Here is a 20,499-nt window from a genome sequence, read left to right on the forward strand (position 1 = left end):
CATAGTTGATGAGCTAAGGTCTTTAGCTTTGCTTACAAAAACACAATCAATCTCCATATACTTAATCCATAAAAATTGTTTTTTTTAATTTTTTTTCCCCTCAAGGCCAGACGTGATGAAAGTCCAAAAGTGGATGAACATCTTGCTAAAAAGGATGCTGAGGTAAATAAAGCTAGACATGCCTTCCCTGCAGCTCTGAGCTAGTGACATGTGATGATGATATACACAGTTTACCAACCTTACTTGGCATGCTAATGACTTGTAATTTCTTCTTCTTAAACCGTCCTATTTATCAGTTATTTTTCACTCCATGTTTGATATGGTGAAAGAATATTTCATCGCATGGTGTAAATAATGGCAGCAGTTTGTCTAAATTGTAAGCTTAAAGGGAATGTGTCATGAGATTTGTATTCTAAATATATATATTTTTTAGATATTTAGTTTTGTTTTTTTATGTGACTATCCAAATAAAAAATTATATTCTAGTTTCCACGCTGACCACTATAGCGGTCACAATAAGCTGACGCTTCCAGTTTGCTATAATGCACTTGTCATCCCTGCTGTATATACAAGAGCAGGATGAGGAAAATCATATCAGGTGACCTTGTGTATGACAGTGGCTGTACTCCATCACTTCCTAATCAATTGACTTCCATTCATTTCGGCTATACTATGTATAGAAGAAGGAAGTGGGTGTCTTCAATACTGCCGCCCCTCAGGGGATTTAATAGGTAGCTACAACATTAAAAAAGACCAACACAATATTACAGTATCTGCATATGTAAATCTGTATAGAATATATTACACATTCCCTTTCATGTTGTGGGTCACAATCACAAAGACTTCTTTCCTGGTCTCCAACTGTTGAAACAACCAGAAAAAAAATTCCTCAGAACAATATAGTGTAGATAACATTTTTGGACAGTATTTTTAATCCCTTTCTGCAAAGCAATGTACAGTTACATTGCTGGGATGGGCAGTTGTGCCTGTGCCATTGTAATTGTAACACTGTGCCATTGTAATTTAATGGACTTCCCCTACAATAGCCAAGATTGCAGTTAGCTCCCATCCTGGCTATTCATCCCCTTAGATGTTGTGGTCAATAGCAACCACAATATCTAAGCGATTAGACAAAGGTGACTCCTTTCAGCCTCCTGTAAATCAGTCGTGTGATGCCACGAGAAATAGTGGTCTGGGGATTCCCCTGCAGTGGAGGCTATTACAGGGGTTAAAGGTTGAGGACCTAGGAAACCACTTCGATAACTGTAGGAGGGGCCTCAGGTCAAATCTGTGACTCAATGAATCTGTTTTGCTATTAATCACTTGTTCAACAAATGTAAAAATGTTCATAATGACCCATCCTAAAAAGTTATCGTGTCTTATAACCGAAGTGGTGAATAGCATAAATAAAATAAATGAATAAAAAGTGATGGATGAAGGTGGTGCCATGGATATCGCCTGTTTGGATTTCTGTAAAGCTGTTGATAAAGAGCTGATGGGTAAATTATTGAAAATTAGCCTTAATGAGATTCCATTGTGGGGAGGCAGTAGTGGAAGGAAGTACGATACGCGGCTGCATAACCAGGTATAACCAGTAGAAAGAGGGGGAAAAACTGGCTTCCACTACAACATATTGTAGTGTATTTTTGTTTAAAATACAGTAGCAATGAATATTATCTTATTTATATTTTTGTGCCTTTCAAGATTCTGTATAATGCTGGAGAGAAAAAATGGGGAACAGATGAAGATAAATTTATTGAAGTACTTTGTTTGAGAAGCTTTCCACAGCTTAGGCTAAGTATGGCATTTTTAAATTTACGTAAAGCATGTTTTTCTTTACACAGGGGAACATTAAGTAAAAGAATGTCATCGGAATTTTTTTAAATCATGTTGTAAAGTTATACTTTTTTTTTATTTTTTATTTTTATAATTTTTTGTTTACATTTTCCATGTCACCTTTTATAATTAAAAATAAATAATAAATCCTTTAATCCTGCAGTTTTTAAACTGTACACTTGGCCTAATAATATGTTAAGTCCTGTTCTGGACTGGTAACGTTTTAGTAGCCATCATATTAGCATTATAGGCAGAATTAGGCTACTTTCACATTAGCGTTCGGGGCTCCACTTGTGAGTTCCGTTTAAAGGCTCTCACAAGCGGCCCCGAACGCATCCGTACTGCCCTAATGCATTCTGAGTGGATGCGGATCCGCTCAGAATGCATCAGTCTGGCACCGTCTGTCCTCCGCTCCGCTCAGCAGGCGGACACCCGAACGCTGCTTGCAGTGTTCGAGTCTTCCGCCTGGCCGTGCAGAGGCAAGCGGATCCGTCCAGACTTACAATGTAAGTCAATGGGGACGGATCAGTTTGAAGATGACATAATATGGCTCAATCTTCAAACGGATCCGTCCCCCATTGACTTTCAATGTAAAGTCTGGACGGATCCGTCTGAGCAACTTTCACACTTTGAATTTTTTCTAAACTATAACGCAGACGGATCCGTTCTGAACGGATCCCATCGTCTGCATTATAGGAGCGGATCCGTCTGTGCAGACACCAGACGGATCAGCTCTGAACGCAAGTGTGAAAGTAGCCTTACAATGACAAATAACACCTATATATAGATATCACAGCGATGTCAGCTTATCTACTCCCTCCCTCTGCCCAAGTCGCAGAGCATGCCGAGAAAAATCTTAGAACAAAAATCTCATCACACTGCAATCTTGTTCAATCCTTCAAGTCTACTTTGAAGCTTCACCCCTCCATTCAGCAGCTGTGAAACATAGAACGTGGCCTTTCGGGTTCAAGTGAGCAATAGTTCCATACTCGCGACCATCTGAGTGACAAACACCTCCATTCTTTTTATTTGTGAAAATCTTCATAAAAACAATTCACACCATGAGGGATGCCAATTCTCCGCCACCTTACTCATGCATGAGGGAGGAAGAAGAGAATGGGTTTAAATAGTGGGAATGACCAATCATTCGTAGATTTACACCCAGTTGTGCAAGTCTTCATTCTGTGTTTGACGATTGGCTAGAAAAATCTCCCATATAAGGCCTCTTTCACACTTGCGTTGTTCGGATCCGGCGTGTACTCCACTTGCCAGAATTACACGCCGGATCCGGAAAAACGCAAGTGTACTGAAAGCATTTGAAGACGGATCCGTCTTCAAAATGCTTTCAGTGTTACTATGGCACCCAGGACGCTATTAAAGTCCTGGTTGCCATAGTAGGAGCGGGGGAGCGGTATACTTACAGTCCGCGCGGCTCCCGGGGCGCTCCAGAGTGACGTCAGAGCGCCCCATGCGCATGGATGACGTGCCATGCAATCACGTGATCCATGCGCTTGGGGCGCCCTGACGTCACTCTGGAGCGCCCCGGGAGCCGCACGGACGGTAAGTATACTGCTCCCCCGCTCCCCACTACACTTTACCATGGCTGCCAGGACTTTAGCGTCCCGGCAGCCATGGTAACCATTGAGAAAAAGCTAAACGTCGCATCCGGCAATGCGCCGAAACAACGTTTAGCTTAAGGCCGGATCCGGATCAATGCCTTTCAATGGGCATTAATTCCGGATCCGGCCTTGCGGGAAGTCTTCAGGATTTTTGGCCGGAGCAAAAAGCGCAGCATGCTGCGGTATTTTCTCCGGCCAAAAAACGTTCCGTTCCGGAACTGAAGACATCCTGATGCATCCTGAACGGATTTCACTCCATTCAGAATGCATTAGGATAAAACTGATCAGGATTCTTCCGGCATAGAGCCCCGACGACGGAACTCTATGCCGGAAGACAAGAACGCAAGTGTGAAAGAGCCCTAAGTCAATTAGGTCCCGTCCGGTATATTGTTTCTATGGCCCATGTGGCTGCTGTCCAAGAAAAGGAAGTCTTGACATTTTCTAGGACTAGTGGCTACTGTGAAGACTGCAGGATTTTAGGATTCTTAAAAAGAATATGGATGGTGACATAGAAAATAAAAATTGCCCAAAATTCTATTCTAAAAAAAAAAAAAAAAAAGTTTACATAAAAATTTTATTTAAACAGTTGGTAATTTTCTAATAACTTGTTTTACTCGCCAGTCTTAATCTATCTCTCCCTGGCATCAGATGTGCTACAATAATAAAGAGGAGCATGCCTATTAATGTTTGTGGCATATCTGTGCATACCCCAGAATTGAATGGTTCCACATCCATTACACCGTGCGCACGCGGCCGGCGCCCGTATATTGTGGACCCACTGCTTGCAGGCCGCAATACGGGCACGGCTGGGCAACGGTCGTGTGCATGTGGCTTAAGGCTGAGTTCACACTCCAGTTATTTAGTCAGCTATTTCCATCAGTTATTGTGAGCCAAAACCAGTAGTGAAGCCTACTCAGAGATCAGGTGTGATTTGCACCTATTCTGTGCTTTTGACCTGCACCTAGTTTTAGTGGAAATAACTGACCAAATTACGCAAAAAAATTCTGACTTTTTGGCACTCCTTTTTTGGATTCCAGTGCATCAGCAGTTAGAGTGCTCAATGCTAAATTGACCCAATGTTTATCTGTCTACAGCATTTGATGAATATAAGAAAATCTGCAATAAAGCTATCGAGGATAGTATCAATAGTGAGATATCCGGTCATCTGGAAGATCTCCTGATTGCAATAGGTAATACACTTGCTGACTGTTCACAGGCTGTGCTGCTCATAATGAATGTAAATGCCTCTTTCTTTTTCTAACTTTAAGGGTACGGCAAAGAATTTACATGTTCATATTTGTCAGGTATAGCTCCTAATGTTGAAGTTCAGCTTTAGAACATGAATCATGAACATATTTTGTTACCAATTATTATAAGTATTATTTTTTTAGTACAAGAAGTTAAGAAATAAAGAATTTCAGTATTCATGTAGACACTAGGCTGTAGAAGGATTCCTTTGTAAGTGGAACATGCAGATGGGCAGATTTTAGTTAGATATAATATAAAGCGACGTTGCTAAGGCTGGTGTCACCCGGTGTGGTAGAAAATTGTCACCCCCCCCCCCCCCCCCCAGGACGAGTCACGTAGGGGGCATCCATCAAGCTACATCCCTTCACGTCCTTCCCTGAGCCTGTCGACCGACCCAAGTGGTAACGCAGGGGGAGGGTTTGGATAGTAAACAAACTAACAGACTGCTGACGTGGGGGGGGATACACCATATACATGGTACACATACATAAATACACTATACTATACAGCAGCACGTACCTCTCACATCCAGGGCCTCCAGGTGACATCTCCTCCGATGTAGATCTTCTCTGTCAGCTTCTCCATTTGGTCCAGACACTTCTTTCAGCCGCGTCTCGTCTCTGCAGAGTGTGACACACGGATATCTTGGCTTCCTCACATTTCTATCATCATCCCCCAACCTGGAGTCCCCACAGTGTTATCCTGCTTCTCGCTGTGCTCCCCAATACCCCGCCAATCAGCTGTTTGAGAAAGCAGCGGCGCTATAGCAGCGATGCGGCCTTCTCACTGTTTACCGCTGGCCCAGTGACGTCATGACTAGTATCAACTAGCGTGGACGGGGCTAAGCTCTGTTCACTTGAATGGACCCCCGACGATCAGATGCTGATGATCTATCCAGAGGATAGATCATTAGTTAAAACAAAGTGCAGTACCCCTTTAAGTAATTTGCCCCCCACACTGCCCTCCATTATGTAATTTGCCCCCACACTGCCCTCCATTATGTAGTTTGTGCCATTTCCAGGAAACGCACTTTAATGCTCCATGAGTCATGGAGCATTAAAGTGCATTTCCACCTTCTGTTCAAGCTTTAACCTGGCTGGACCTGGAGGCCCCAACCCTCTGCCCCGCCCCCTAAATATAATAAATACTATAATGGGGTATTAAATCATCTAAATATAAAGTCAATATGCGCTCTCTGCGCTACCTACCACACCTCCTCCTCCCTCGGGCGCGGCAGTGGCAGGTCTGGCTGGCTGTGTGAGTCAGTCACTGCTGTCACGTGACTCACGACCCAAACATTAGCTCCAGTCCTGGGCCTGCTGGCTGCTCCTGCAGTGCAGCTGCAGCGGCGCCACTCAATAGACAGTCACACCCACTTCACCACGTGACGGCCGGGCTGACGTGCTTGTGAGTGAGTAAGGAGAACTCTGGCGGCCGGTGGCTGACACCCCATCAGACTGGTGTCACCCGGTGCGGCGCGCACCCACCGCACCCCCCTCGCAACGCCACTGATAATATATCGGTCTTGTGTCTTGTGTGTCATATGACTACTTTCAAATCTGCGCTTTTGGTTTTCAGTTTTGAGATCCGGCAGAGGATCTCAAAACTGGACAAAAACTGTCGTGTTTGGATGCAGTTGTGTTAAATCAAAATGGAACAACCGGATCTGTCACTAAAAACCAATATAAGTCAATGGGTGCCGAATCCGTTTTTGAAAAATAGGGATCTGGCACCATGGGCAACTCAAAGTCCACAAACAAAAATCCAGCTTGCCATATATTCATCTTCCTCCCTGCATGGAACGAACCAGGCAAGTTCTCAGTCCATAGACAATGTAACATAAGTTCCAGCACTTGTAAATCGTTTTGTTGCTTTGTCTTTATTTTCGTTAACAAATTACAGCATGTGGACACCATTAAAATGAATCTTTGTATGCCTTCCGTTTCTGTTTTTCCATTCCGTTCAAAGATAGAACATGCCCTATTATTGTCCTCATAACGGACAATGATAGTACTGTTCTATCAGGGGCCAGCTGTTCCATTCCGAAAAAAAACTGAATGCACACGGACGTCATCCGTATTTATTGCGGATCCGTTTTTGTCGGACCGCAAAATACTGAAAAAGCCATAAGGTCGTGTGCAAGAGGCCTTAGTCGTAACTGTATGGACTGCCAAACCTCCAGGTTTAAATAGATAAATAGATCCACTCCCCCAACCAACAATGGGAGGGGAACCACCTCCCAGAGGCAGGGCACTCCATAGGTCTGTCATGTGCTACACCTGAAATCTGCATTTAACAGCATACAAAATAAATTTGTGTATATAAGTCCCACAGCAAACAAAGTATATAAAATACATAGTACAACAACACATTTCCAGGGCACAATCTACTTCTATTCTGGCACTTGTTCTATATCAGGACTCTAGCCTCAAATATTTTTACCCTAAAAAGCTGCTCAGTGTGAATGGGATAAAAAAATCTAACATGAACATAATGTATAAAATAATAAGACATCTTCATATAACTATCGGTGAAAGTAATGGCTGATATTCGCTTATGCATGTTGGATTACAACAGTATTAATAAAAATACATTAGTTCTTTCCTCAAACGAAGACCCTGTGGATATCTGGTATTCAGTCTGAATATCCAATATGCCTTCCGCTGCAAAACCTTTTTTTTTTTTTTTTCCCATATTACCTCCTCTCAAAGGAACAATTACCTTTTCTATCGCATAGGTGCGAAAACTAGTTAAACCACGGTTATGTACGGTTATAAAATGATTGGCCGCATTTGATGTAGCCATCGCTGAGGGGTTAGTAATGTAATTAACATGTTCCAGCAGTCTTGTTTTCAATTTCCTGCTGGAACACCCTATATACATCAGATCACACATTGTACATTCAATGACCTAAATAATGCCCATTGTATTGCAATTAATATAGCTTTTTATCGGAAAGGTTTCTGTATGTGGCATATCTGCACATTTTGCATAAGTGTCCTCCACGTTTGGTAAAACCTAGGTATTTTATCCAGTCACCAGATGATTTATTTGCAGTGCGTGTAAAAAGCAAAGGAGAAAGAACAGTAGCCAATGTACTGGGTCGCCTTGATACTATTCTACATCCATTTTTTTAGGTGTCCTATAGAATATTGTCCTCATACAAGATAGGAAGACCTTTTCTGATAGCCTGTTGAATTTGTGTGAACTGGCGACTGTATGTAAGTACAAGTGTAGGTTGTTCTAAATCTGTTGTGTCATTTGTGGTTATGTTAGTCCTTTTGGGTTTAAACAGTAATTCAGTTACATAGTAACATAATACATACGGCCGAAAAAAGACATTTGTCCATCCAGTTCACCCTGTTATCCTGCAAGTTGATCCAGAGGAAGGCAAAAAAAAAACTGTGAGGTAGAAGCCAATTTTCCTCACTTTAGGGGAATAAAAAATTCCTTCCCGACTCCAATCAGGCAATCAGAATAACTCCCTGGATCAACGACCCCTCTCTAGTAGCTATAGCCTGTAATATTATTACACTCCAGAAATACATCCAGGCCCCTCTTGAATTCCTTTATTGTACTCACCATCACCACCTCCTCAGGCAGAGAGTTCCATAGTCTCACTGCTCTTACCGTAAAGAATCCTCTTCTATGTTTGTGTACAAACCTTCTTTCCTCCAGTCGCAGAGGATGTCCCCTCGTCACAGTCCTGGGAATGAATAGATGATGGGAGAGATCTCTGTACTGACCCCTGATATATTTATACATAGTAATTAGATCTCCCCTCAGTCGTCTTTTTTCTAAAGTGAATAACCCTAATTTTGATAATCTTTCAGGGTACTGTAGTTGCCCCATTCCAGTTATTACTTTAGTTGCCCTCCTCTGGACCCTCTCCAGCTCTGCTTGTCTGCCTTGTTCACAGGAGCCCAGAACTGTACACAGTACTCCATGTGTGGTATGACTATGACTAATGATTTGTAAAGTGGTAGGACTATGTTCTTATCACGGGAATCTATGCCCCTTCTGATGCAACCCATTATCTTATTGGCCTTGGCAGCAGCTGCCTGACACTGGTTTTTGCAGCTTAGTTTGCTGTTTTTTTTTTTAAATTCCTAGATCCTTTTCCATGTCAGTGTTACCGAGTGTTTTACCATTTAGTATGTACGGGTGACTTGCATTATTCCTTCCCATGTGCATAACTTTACATTTGTCAGTGTTAAACCTCATCTGCCACTTATCTGCCCAAGCCTCCAATCTATCCAGATCGCTCTGTAGTAGTATACTGTCCTCTTCAGTGTTAATTACTTTACACAGTTTAGTGTCATCTGCAAAAATTGATACTTTACTATGCAAGCCTTCTACAAGATCATTAATAAATATATTGAAGAGAATAGGGCCCAATACTGACCCCTGAGGTACCCCACTAGTGAGTGACCTAATCTGAGTGTGTACCGTTAATAACCACCCTCTGTTTTCTATCATTGAGCCAGTTACTTACCCACTTACAGATGTTTTCTCCCAGTCTGAGTATTCTCATTTTATATACTAACCTTTTATGTGGTACAGTGTCAAATGCTTTGGAGAAGTCCAGATATACGACATCCATTGATTCGCCGCTGTCAAGTCTAGAACTTACCTCCTCATGGAAACTGATTAAATTAGTCTGACATGATTGATCCCTCACAAAGCCATGCTGATATGGCGTTATTTGCTTATTTCCGTTGAGATGCTCTAAGATAGCATCTCTCAGAAAACCTTCAAACAGTTTACCCACAACAGATGTTAAACTTACCAGCCTATAGTTTCCAAGCTCTGTTTTTGCACCCGTTTTGAATATTGGCACCACATTTGCCATGCGCCAATCCTGTGGGACATTCCCTGTCAGTATAGAGTCCGCAAATATCAGAAATAAGGGTCTGGCTATGACATTACTTAATTCCCTTAGGATACGGAGGTGTATGCCATCCGGTCCTGGCGATTTGTCTATTTGAATCTTTTTAAGTCGCTGTTCTAGATTTATTTGATGCTATATTCAGAGCTCTAGATAACAACCAGTCAGGATAATCCCTCTGGGACAAATACGTCCGAATTAACTGACATTCGCTTGTAAACGCGACATTTGTACTGCAATTTCTGCGCGCCTGGATAAATTATACTGGAATGGCTTTTAAAGTGTGAACAGGATGATGACTATTAGCTTTTAATATTGTATTCCCTGACACATTTTTGAAGAACGTTTCTGTCTGATTTTGATAGCCAGTCAATTTTAAATAAAAAAAATTCATAGTGTATGAATCAACCACATGAGTGAACCTCAAATTGTATGGGTTATTTACGTAGTCAACAAAGGCTGATATGGCCGATACATCGCTGCCCCATATTAGGAGCTGTTCATCGCTGTATCTGCCATACCAGACCACCTCGCACGAAAAGGGGTTATTTTGAGAAAAGGTATATCTCTCCTCCCAATATGCCATAGTTAGATTGGATAATGAGGGTGAGAATTTTGCCCCCATAGACACACCCCTTATTTGGACAAAAAATGTATTGTCAAAGGAGAAATAATTGTGTGTCATAAGAAAGGATGTCACCTCCAAGATATAGTCAATAAACTCCACTGAATGTTTGCTATACCTATGGAGGTGATATTCCAATGCAAGAATAGCTACATTATGGGAATAGAAGGATAAAGCGAAACCACATCGAGTGAACAAAGTATACTTTCTGTGCCACTGTTTGTCATAAAAACTTCTGAATGCATCGGCAATATAGCCCGGTACCCTTTTAACAAGTGGCTGCAGCAGGGTATCCAACCAATCTCCCATCCTTTCCATCAGAGAGCCAATGCCCAAAACAATAGGACGCAGTGGAGGTGGGACCACATTTTTTGTGAACTTTTAGTAATGCATGTATTATGGGTGTAACCGGTGCCTCCACATTCAGAAAATTGTATGGTCTGTGGTCGATAAAATCCAGAGCTCTCCCTTTATTAAGAATTAAGGTGTGTTTTTTAGTTTTTTATATTCAGGTAAAGGATTTTTATCCAATCTCTGATATGTGGAAGCATCAGACAATAAGTCCATCATTTGTTGGTAATATGTTTCCTTGTTTAAAACCACCACAGATCCCCCTTTGTCTGCCATTTTAATTATAATATCAGTTTTACCTTCTAGCTCCCTCAAAGCATTTCTTTGTTTTATGGTTAGGTTATGATTTTTATTACTATTATGGGATATTTGGTTGTGTATTGAAGTAAGTTGTTTTTCAATAACCTCCTGAAAAGTATCCATGCTTTGGGCAGAAGATTTAATTGAGAGTTGCAAGACAGACCAGAGACAGCTGCTCCTGAAATGAAAGGTTGGTATAATTATTAACAGCCAGTTCTGTACCTGTCTCTAAATCCCCCAATTGATCAACTGAGTTATAAAAATGTCTCCTAAGGGTTAAATTTCTAACAAACTTGTTAATCTCAAGAATAGTGGTAAATATATCGAAGTTCAGACCCAAAGACAAGACATTTTTTGGGTCATCAGTAAGACTGTTCAGACTGGTTAATAACATCCAACGTTGATTGTTGATCTGCACAGCCCTCTATTTTTTTCTGTAGCCACGTGGCCATAGAATGAGATCAATTTGTGTTTCCGTCCATCCCGTCTTGGACGTTTTTTGGAAGACCTCTCGACCTCGTTTTGTTCTTTGCTTTTTTTTGTAATATGCTTGCACTACCGCCTGTTCCTGTAATTCCAGAGTGTAGTCCTCAGCTGAATGCTGAGAATCACTGGTTACCTCTGATTCAGATGAGTTGAAACTAACTTTGCGTGATGCATTGTGTTTCACTGGTTTTCTGTGATTTTTTTATTTTTATTCTTTAGTATAGACTTCGGGTATAGTAAAGATAGAGTACTGCCAATGTACTCAGTTTTTATGACACAGTGGCACAGAAAGTATACTTGGTTCACTCTTGATGTTGTTTCACTTTATCCTTCTATTCCCCATAATGTAGCTATTCTTGCATTGGAATTAGGATTGTTTCGATACCCATTCAATACTTTTGTTCGGTATCAACCTCGATACCGGGATTTTACATTTTTCGATACTAGGATGCGTTACGCCGCTGTCTAGTATCAGAGAGCATGGAGCGCACTGCTCTCAGCGCGCTCTGTGTTCTATTTAGCAGCACAGGGGAGGAGGAGTCACTCTCTCCCTCCCCCTGTGCCTCTGCTGCCACCAATGAGGAGAGAGAGGGCGGAGGAGCGGCAGGTGCAATGCGCCACCAATGAAAGTTAATGTTTAATACAAATACAGGAAGCTGGGTGTAGAATCACATAGCCGTTGCCCAGCCTCTAAAAGCTGCGATCAGCGGCAGTTAACCCCAGAGGTTAACTGCCGCTGATCGCAGCTTCCTGTCATAGATGTGATTCTGCTGCCCGCACCCAGCCTCCTGTATTAAACGTGCCCCTCAACCCCAGCAGTATTAAAATCATTGGTGGCCACAGGGTCCCCCCCCCCCCCTCCTCCTCATTGGTGGTGGTGCTTCTAGGGACCATGACACTATTACGGACTTTGTTCCTTTTGTCAAGTCTGCTATTGGCGCTGCTATTGCCGAATTTGGTATAAATCTTCGGTAGTATCCAGTAATCCCTATAAAGGCTGCCACTTGTTTATTCATTGCTGGCCTCGGCCAATTCAGTATAGTCTTCACTTTCTTGACTTGAGGCTTACTATATCTCTGTCAATAACATATCCCAGGTACTTTGCCTCTTCCAGTCCTACAGCACACTTTTTTCTGCATTTATTGTAAGGCCTGCGTCAACTAGAGCATCTGGTAGCGCCTGTACTTTACAGAGGTGACTTCCCCAGTCTGCACTAAACACAATCACATTGTCTAGGTAAGCTGCTGCGTAACTACTATAGGATCTCAAAATTAAATCCATCAACCTCTGGAATGTTGCTGGCGCCCCATGTAACCCGAACGGCATGTTGTTGTACTGGAACAAACCTTCCAGGGTGGAAAACGCATTTTTTTCCTTAGCTCTATCCGTTAAGGGAATTTGCCAATACCCTTTTGTAAGGTCCAGAATCGTCATGTACCTGGCCCCACCTAGTTTATCAATCAGTTCATCGACCCTGGGCATGGGATATGCATCAAACTTGGAGATATCATTTAGCTTCCTAAAGTTATTGCAAAATCGCCATGTCCCATTTGGTTTGGGAATCAACACTATTGGGCTGGACCACTTGCTTTGCGACCATTCAATTACTCCCAATTCCAGCATACGCTTCGGCCGAGACTGTTTCACGACGGGCTTCCGGTATTCTATAGAGTTTCAGGTTTACTTTTTTCCTTGCTGTGTAACAATATCATGTTTTATCAGATGGGTCCCCCTGGGTAGATCTGAGAACTTTCTTTTGTTCCTTTGCAGGAATTGTTTTACTTCCTGCTGTTGGGACTTGGAGAGGGTCTCTCCTACTTTAACCGGCTCAGCTCCCCTAGCTTAAACCCCCTTAAAGGGAACCTGTCACCGGCATTTTGTGTACAGAGCTGAGGACATGGGTTGTTAGATGGCCGCTAGCACATCCGCAATACCCAGTCCTCATAGCTCTGTGTGCTTTTATTGTGTAAAAAAAAAAGATTTGATACATATTAGGGCTGCAGTAAACGAATATTTTTGTAATCGAGTATTCTATCGATTATATTTCTCGATTCATCGAGTAATCTAATAAGAAAAAGCTACTTAAAATAACGTACGTAATTAGGTATGTATAAAGTTATTGGTTTGAAGGGGTTAATAACTTTATACATGCCTAATGCCAAGGTGCTTCCATTAACCCCTCCAAACCAATAACTTTATACATGCCCATTGGGTTTGGAGGGGTTAATGGAAGCACCTTGGCATTAGGCATGTATAAAGTTATTGGTCTGAAGAGGTTAATGAAAGCACCTTGGAGGTGCCTTCATTAACCCCTCTCTAAACCAATAACTTTATACATGCCAAGGTGGTGCTTGCAGCCTCCATTAACCACTCTCTCTCTCCATCTGCCTCCCCCCAGCCTCTGATCTGCTTGCCCCCAGCCTCTGATCTGTCTCGCCCCCCCCCCCCCCCAGCCTCTGATCTGGCTCCCCCCCCCAGCCTCTGATCTGGCTCCCCCCCCCAGCCTCTGATCTGGCTCCCCCCCCAGCCTCTGATCTGGCTCCCCCCCCAGCCTCTGATCTGGCTCCCCCCCCCCCCCCCCAGCCTCTGATCTGGCTCCCCCCCCCCCCCGCCTCTGATCTGGCTCCCCCCCCCCCCCAGCCTCTGATCTGGCTCCCCCCCCCCCCAGCCTCTGATCTGCCTCCCCCCCAGCCTCTGATCTGCCTCCCCCCCCAGCCTCTGATCTGCCTCCCCCCCCAGCCTCTGATCTGCCTCCCCCCAGCCTCTGATCTGCCTCCCCCCAGCCTCTGATCTGCCTCCCCCCAGCCTCTGATCTGCCTCCCCTCCCTCCCCCCAGCCTCTGATCTGCCTCCCCCAGCCTCTGATATGCCCCCTCTGGTAACGCAACTCCCCCTCCCTCCCTCCCCAGTATTAATCATTGGTGGCAGTGTCAGTTCCGATCGGAGCCCCAGCAGTGTAATGCTGGGGCTCCGATCGGTTACCATGGGAGCCAGGACGCTGCTTAAGTCCTGGCTGCCATGGTATGTTAGTAGTGAGCAGAGAGCAGCGCATTATACTCACGTGCGCTGTGGCCGGCGGTCGCTCCTTCTCATAGGTCTGTGCGGCGCATTGCTAATGCTAAGCATTAGCAATCCGCCGCACAGACAGAAGAAGGAGCGACCGTCCGCCACAGCGCACGTGAGTATAATGCGCTGCTCTCTGCTCACTACTAACATACCATGGCAGCCAGGACTTAAGCAGCGTCCTGGCTCCCATGGTAACCGATCGGAGCCCCAGCATTACACTGCTGGGGCTCCGATCGGAACTGACACTGCCACCAATGATGGGGGGGGGGGAGGAGGGGGACCCTGTGGGATATGGCCGGCACATTCATTGGTGGCGCAGTGGCCACAGTCCCTCCCCTCCTCCTCAGTCCCTCCCCTCCTCCTCCTACTTGGTCTTCAGCGGCAGCCGCGCACAGTGGGGAGGGAGAGACTCCCTCCTCCTCTGTGCCGGCCGCTCAGTCCTGCCTCTCTGGCTCCGGAGGACACGGAAGCGGTGAGTGAGACACTTAATTTCACTCCCGCTCCGTGATCACGTGATCTGAACGATTCCTCGATGCAGGGAAACTGCATCGATGAATTTTTTGACTCGATTTAATCGAGTTATTCGAATAATCGTTTCAGCCCTAATACATATGCAAATTAACCTGAGATGAGTCCTTTATGTGAGATGAGTCAGGGACAGGACTCCTCTCAGGTTAATTTGCATATGTATCAAATCGTTTTTTTTTTTACACAATAAAAGCACACAGAGCTATGGGGACTGGGTATTGCAGATGTGCTAGCGGCCATCTAACAACCAATGTCCTCAGCTCTGTACACAAAATCCCGGTGACAGGTTCCCTTTAATGACCAGAACACTTTTTACAATTCTGCACTACACTACTTTCACGGTTTATTGCTCGGTCATACAACTTACCACCCAAATGAATTTTACCTCCTTTACTTCTCACTAATAATAGAGCTTTCATTTGGTGGTATTTCATTGCTGCTGACATTTTTACTTTTATTTATTTTTTATATATTAATTGAAATTGACCGAAATTTTTGCAAAAAAAAGTCATTTTTCACTTTCGGTTGTAACATTTTTCAATTAAAACTACATTTCTATATAAATTTTTCTCTAAATGTATTGTTCTACATGTCTTTGATTAAAAAAAAAAAAAATGCAATAAGTGTATATTGGTTTGGTTAAAAGTTATAGCGTTTACAAACTATGATGCAAAAATGTGAATTTCCGCATTTTGAAGCAGCTCTGACTTTCTGAGCACCTGTCATGTTTCCTGAGGTTCTACAATGCCCAGACAGTAGAAACACCCCACAAATGACCCCATTTCGGAAAGTAGACACCCTAAGGTATTCGCTGATGGGCATAGTGAGTTCATGGAAGTTTTTATTTTTTGTCACAAGTTAGCGGAAAATTATTATTATTTTTTATTTTTTTTGCAAAGTCTCATATTCCACTAACTTGTGACAAAAAATAAAATTTTACATGAACTAACCATACCCCTCACGGAAAACCTTGGGGTGTCTTCTTTCCAAAATGGGGTCATGTGGGGTATTTATACTGCCCTGGCATTTTAGGGGTCCTAAAGCGTGAGAAGTAGTTTGGAATCCAAATTCGTAAAAATGCCTTGTGAAATCCTGAAAGTACTCATTGGAAATTGGGCCCCTTTGCGCATCTTGGCTGCAAAAAAGTGTCACACGTGGTATCGCCGTACTCAGAAGAAGTAGGGCAATGTGTTTTGGGGTGTCTTTTTACATATACCCATGCTGGGTGAGAGAAATATCTCTCTAAAAGACAACTTCCCCCAAAATTTTTTATACAAAGTTGTCATTTGACAGAGGTATTTCTCACACAAAGTTTGGGTATATGTAAAAATACACCCCAAAACACATTGCCCTACTTCTCCTGAGTACAGCGATACCACATGTGTGACACTTTTGCAGCCTAGGTGCGCAAAGAGGCCCAAATACCAATGAGTATCTTTTAGGAGGGCATTTTTAGGCATTTGTATTCTCACGCTTTAGTGCCCCTAAAATGCCAGGGCAGTATAACTACCCCACAAGTGACCCCATTTTGGAAAGAAGACACCCCAAGGTATTCCGTGAGAGGCATGGCGAGTTCCTAGAATTTTTTTTAGTTAGCGGAAAATTATTTTGTAAGAGAAAAAAAAAATAAATCATTTTCCCCTAACTTGTGCCAAAAAAAAAAAAAAAAGTTCTAGGAGATGACAAAACACATACGGACGTCTGAATGGAGCCTTACAGGGGGGTGATCAATGACAGGGGGGTGATCAAGGAGTCTATATGGGGTGTCTAGATGCTGTCATTGATCACCCCCCTCTAAGGCTCCATTCAGACGTCCGTATGTGTTTTGCGGATCTGCAAAACACATACGGATGTCTGAATGGAGCCTGACAGGGGGGTGATCACCCCATATAGACTCCCTGATCACCCCCCTGTAAAGCTCCATTCAGACGTCCGTATGTGTTTTGTGGATCCGCAAAACACATACGGACGTCTGAATGGAGCCTTACAGGGGGGTGATCAGGGGGGTGGGGGGTGTAGTGTAGTGGTGTTTGGTGCTACTTACAGAGCTGCCTGTGTCCTCTGGTGGTCGATCCAAGCAAAAGGGACCACCAGGTAGCAGGTATATCAGACGCTGTTAACAAAACAGCGTCTGATATACCTTTCAAGGGTTAAAAAAATCGCATCTACAGCCTGCCAGCGAATGATCGCCGCTGGCAGGCTGTAGAAGCACTCGTTTACCTGCCGTTCCTGTGTGCGCGCGTTCACAGGAAATCTCGCGAGATGGCGCGCCGGCACGTCGAAGAGGAATGAATCGACCGCCTCCGGACCGCAATCCTGCGTTAGGCGGTCCGGAGGCGGTTAATTATGGGGGCTGGATGTGGTGACCTACTACTCTTGGGACTAGCAGCGACCAAGGCCTCCCTATCATTCCAACTTTTTATTAAGTTCACATGATACACCTGATACTTTTTCTGTCTTCCTGGTTGATGCACCTTTTTATAATTTTACTTCTCCGACCTTTTCTACTACTTCAGAAGGGCCTTGCCATTTTGCTAGGAACTTACTTTAGACTGTTGGCACCAACACTAATACCCGGTTGCCCAGGCTGAATTGCCTAATTTTTGCTGCCCAGTTATATACTCTATGTTGGGCCTCCTGTGCCTTTTGATTCGCTCCTGCATTTGCACCACATGTTCAAAAATGCTTTTAATATGGGGTGGCCTCGGCTTCCCAGGTTTCTTTTGCCACATCCAACAGTCCATTTGGGTGTCAACCATAAAATAGCTCAAAAGGCAAGAAACCTGTAGAAGCCTGCAGCACCTCCCAAATGGAGAACAGCAGGTATGGAAGGAGACAGTCCCAGTCTTGACCGTCTTTTTCCTCTACCTTTTTTAGCATTTGTTTCAGGGTTTTATTAAATCGCTCGACCAACCCATCTGTCTGGGGATGATACACTAAGGTACGTATGTGCGCCACCTTCAACAACCGGTGCAGATCGTTCATTACCCTGGACATGAATGGGGAGCTTTGGTCTGTTAGGTTTTTTTTTTGGGATCCCCATCCTAGAGAACATAAAGAATAACTTAAGTGCAATTTTTTTAGAAGCTATATTTCTCAAGGGTACCACTTCCGGATATCGTGTGGCATAGTCTACAACCACAAGGATGTACTGGTTTCCCCGGACCGCTTTTACAATAGGCCCTATTAAATCCATCCCTAACCTCTCGAAGGGTACCTCGATGATGGGGAGGGGTATCAGGGGACTGCGAAAATGCTTTACCGGTGCAGTTATCTGGCATATTGGGCAGGACTTGCAGTACTCCAACTGAATCCTGATCCAATAAAACCTCCGGAGAACCCTTTCTTGGGTCTTCTCGGTTCCCAGGTATCCCCCTAGAACATGGCTATGTGCCATGTCCAGCATTTTGCGTCGATAGGACTGGGGTACCAGCAACTGCTCAACAATTTCCAGAGTGAGGAAATTGCTGATCAGCCCCTGGACTTTGGGGAACACCATTAATAACCCCTACATTTTCCCTGGCATGTCTAAGGGTATCATCCTTCAGCTGGGCTGTGCCCAAGTTATTTGGGTTTACTTCTAACTCGGGCATTTCTCGGGGGTTGGAGTCAACTTCATCTTCCCATGCGAAGACCTGTAGCGGAGACATCTCCTCCTCCCCTCTGAGGTCGACCTTATTGTCCGAAGGAGGCTCCTGGTCTGCTTTTGCTACAGGCCCACTTTTCCACAGTTCCCAAAACAGAGGGAAATCCCGCCCCACAATTACACTATGCATAAGGGATTTCACCACTCCCAGTTTATATTCAGCTATTCCCTATGGCGTCTCTATTTTTGCGAGGGCCACAGGATACCTTTTGGTGTCACCCTGAATACATATTACATTCGCAAATCGATCGGATATATGTGTTCCGGGTACAAGACTGGCATGTACCAATATGTCACCAGACTACCAGAGTCTAGCAACAACAGGATTGGGCAGCCTTTCACCACTAGTTTGCAGACTTGTGGCTTAGTCTCTAGTCTCACGGTAGCCAGAAACAACGGTGCTGCAAACAGGGATGGACGTCGGCTGTAGTTACATTCCATAACCTCCGTGGTCAGTGGACACTGAGCCATGATGTGACCAAACTCCCGGCATCTCCAACACTGGACCTGCCCCGGCTTCCGGAGCATGGAGTCTCTCCTGGGACCTGGGGTTTCTTTGTTATCCCCTTTTGCCACAGGATGACGTTTGCCCATTGTGGCCCTACTGTTCCCAGGGGTCCCCGGGTTGGTGAGCCCCTCCTGGAGATTAATCTCTGTGGCAACAAACCTCTCCACTAGGTCCACTAGCTGGTCTGCCCTCTGGGGATCCCCCTGACCAACCCACCGCTGCAGCTTGCTGGGGAGAGCCCGGTAAAAATGGTCGACGACAACCCTCTCAACAATCTGGGCTGGAGTGCAGACATCTGGTTCCAGCCATTTTTTTACAAAATTAAACAAATCAAACATTTGGGAACGAGGAGGCCGGTCTGACTGGTATACCAAAACCCTGACTCTTCTGTCCCGTACCGCTTCAGTGACCCCCAAACGAGCAAGAATTTCTGCTCTGTTTTGCATAGTCTCGCTTGTATAGAAGCGATCTGTCCCATTGTAATTACACCTGCTCACCGCTGCAGAGGCGACGGCGAGAAGGGAAACAGTGAAGGGGATGCAGCGCTGGCACGGCGCGCGCCTCCTCTTCAAACAGCTGATCGGATATTGATGACCTATCCTGAGGTAGTAGAACTACAGGTAACGGCACACTGCTAGTCAATTGCACAAAGATATAAGCAAATACTGAATACAAAATGGCTGCTTGGTGGCAATACTTACTGCAAGGGCAGCTAGAAGCTCTTTGTGCATATAATTGATCAAAAAGATGTCGGGCCCATCTACCAGACGACAAGGTGGCTTTTGATCAGATGGGGCCTACTCTAACATGCCTCTCCTGGGCTTACGGCCTACAATATGGGCAAAGTAGCACCCATCTATATCCTACACATGCCTCTCCTAGGCTGTCAGCCTGCAATATGGGCAAAGTAGAATACAGCTGTACAAACTATCTAATTAAAAGCACATGGTAAATGGGCAGTGGTGCACAGTTCAAACTCACCACCAGGGGGCGCCATTTCCCATACCCCCCCTTCCTTCCCCCAGTGGCAGTGACAAGAGGAAAGAAAAACAAACGAACCAGCAACTCCATAATAAGTAAATTTGAGATTGCAGGTGCACGCTACCTTGGCTGAAACGCAATGAAATTAGTAGAACTACAGGTAGCAGCACACTGCTAGTCAATTGCACAAAGATATAAGCAAATACTTAATAAAAAATGGCTGCTTGGTGGCCATACTTACTGCTCTTGCGCATATAATTGATAAAAAATATGTTGGGCCCATCTACCGGACGACAAGGTGGCTTCTAATCAGATGGGGCCAACTCTAACATGCCTCTCCTGGGCTTACAGCCTACAATCTGGGCAAAGTAGCACCCAGCTATATTCTACACATGCCTCTCCCAGGCTGTATGGCCAC

At 44.3% G+C, this 20,499-nt stretch overlaps 1 protein-coding gene across 1 annotated transcript in view; it reads left to right on the forward strand.

Annotated features, from left to right (window-relative positions):
- Positions 1–20,499, forward strand: part of ANXA3 (annexin A3) — a 60,302-nt gene that overhangs the window by 34,721 nt on the left and 5,082 nt on the right. Inside the window, exons 8-10 of the mRNA XM_044304457.1 lie at positions 106–162; positions 1,705–1,798; positions 4,550–4,645. Of these exons, the coding sequence (XP_044160392.1) occupies positions 106–162; positions 1,705–1,798; positions 4,550–4,645 (247 nt within the window). The remainder of the gene's footprint in view (positions 1–105; positions 163–1,704; positions 1,799–4,549; positions 4,646–20,499) is intronic.

The sequence above is a fragment of the Bufo gargarizans genome, chromosome 1 (genome assembly GCF_014858855.1).
Source record: "Bufo gargarizans isolate SCDJY-AF-19 chromosome 1, ASM1485885v1, whole genome shotgun sequence".
NCBI lineage: Eukaryota > Metazoa > Chordata > Amphibia > Anura > Bufonidae > Bufo > Bufo gargarizans.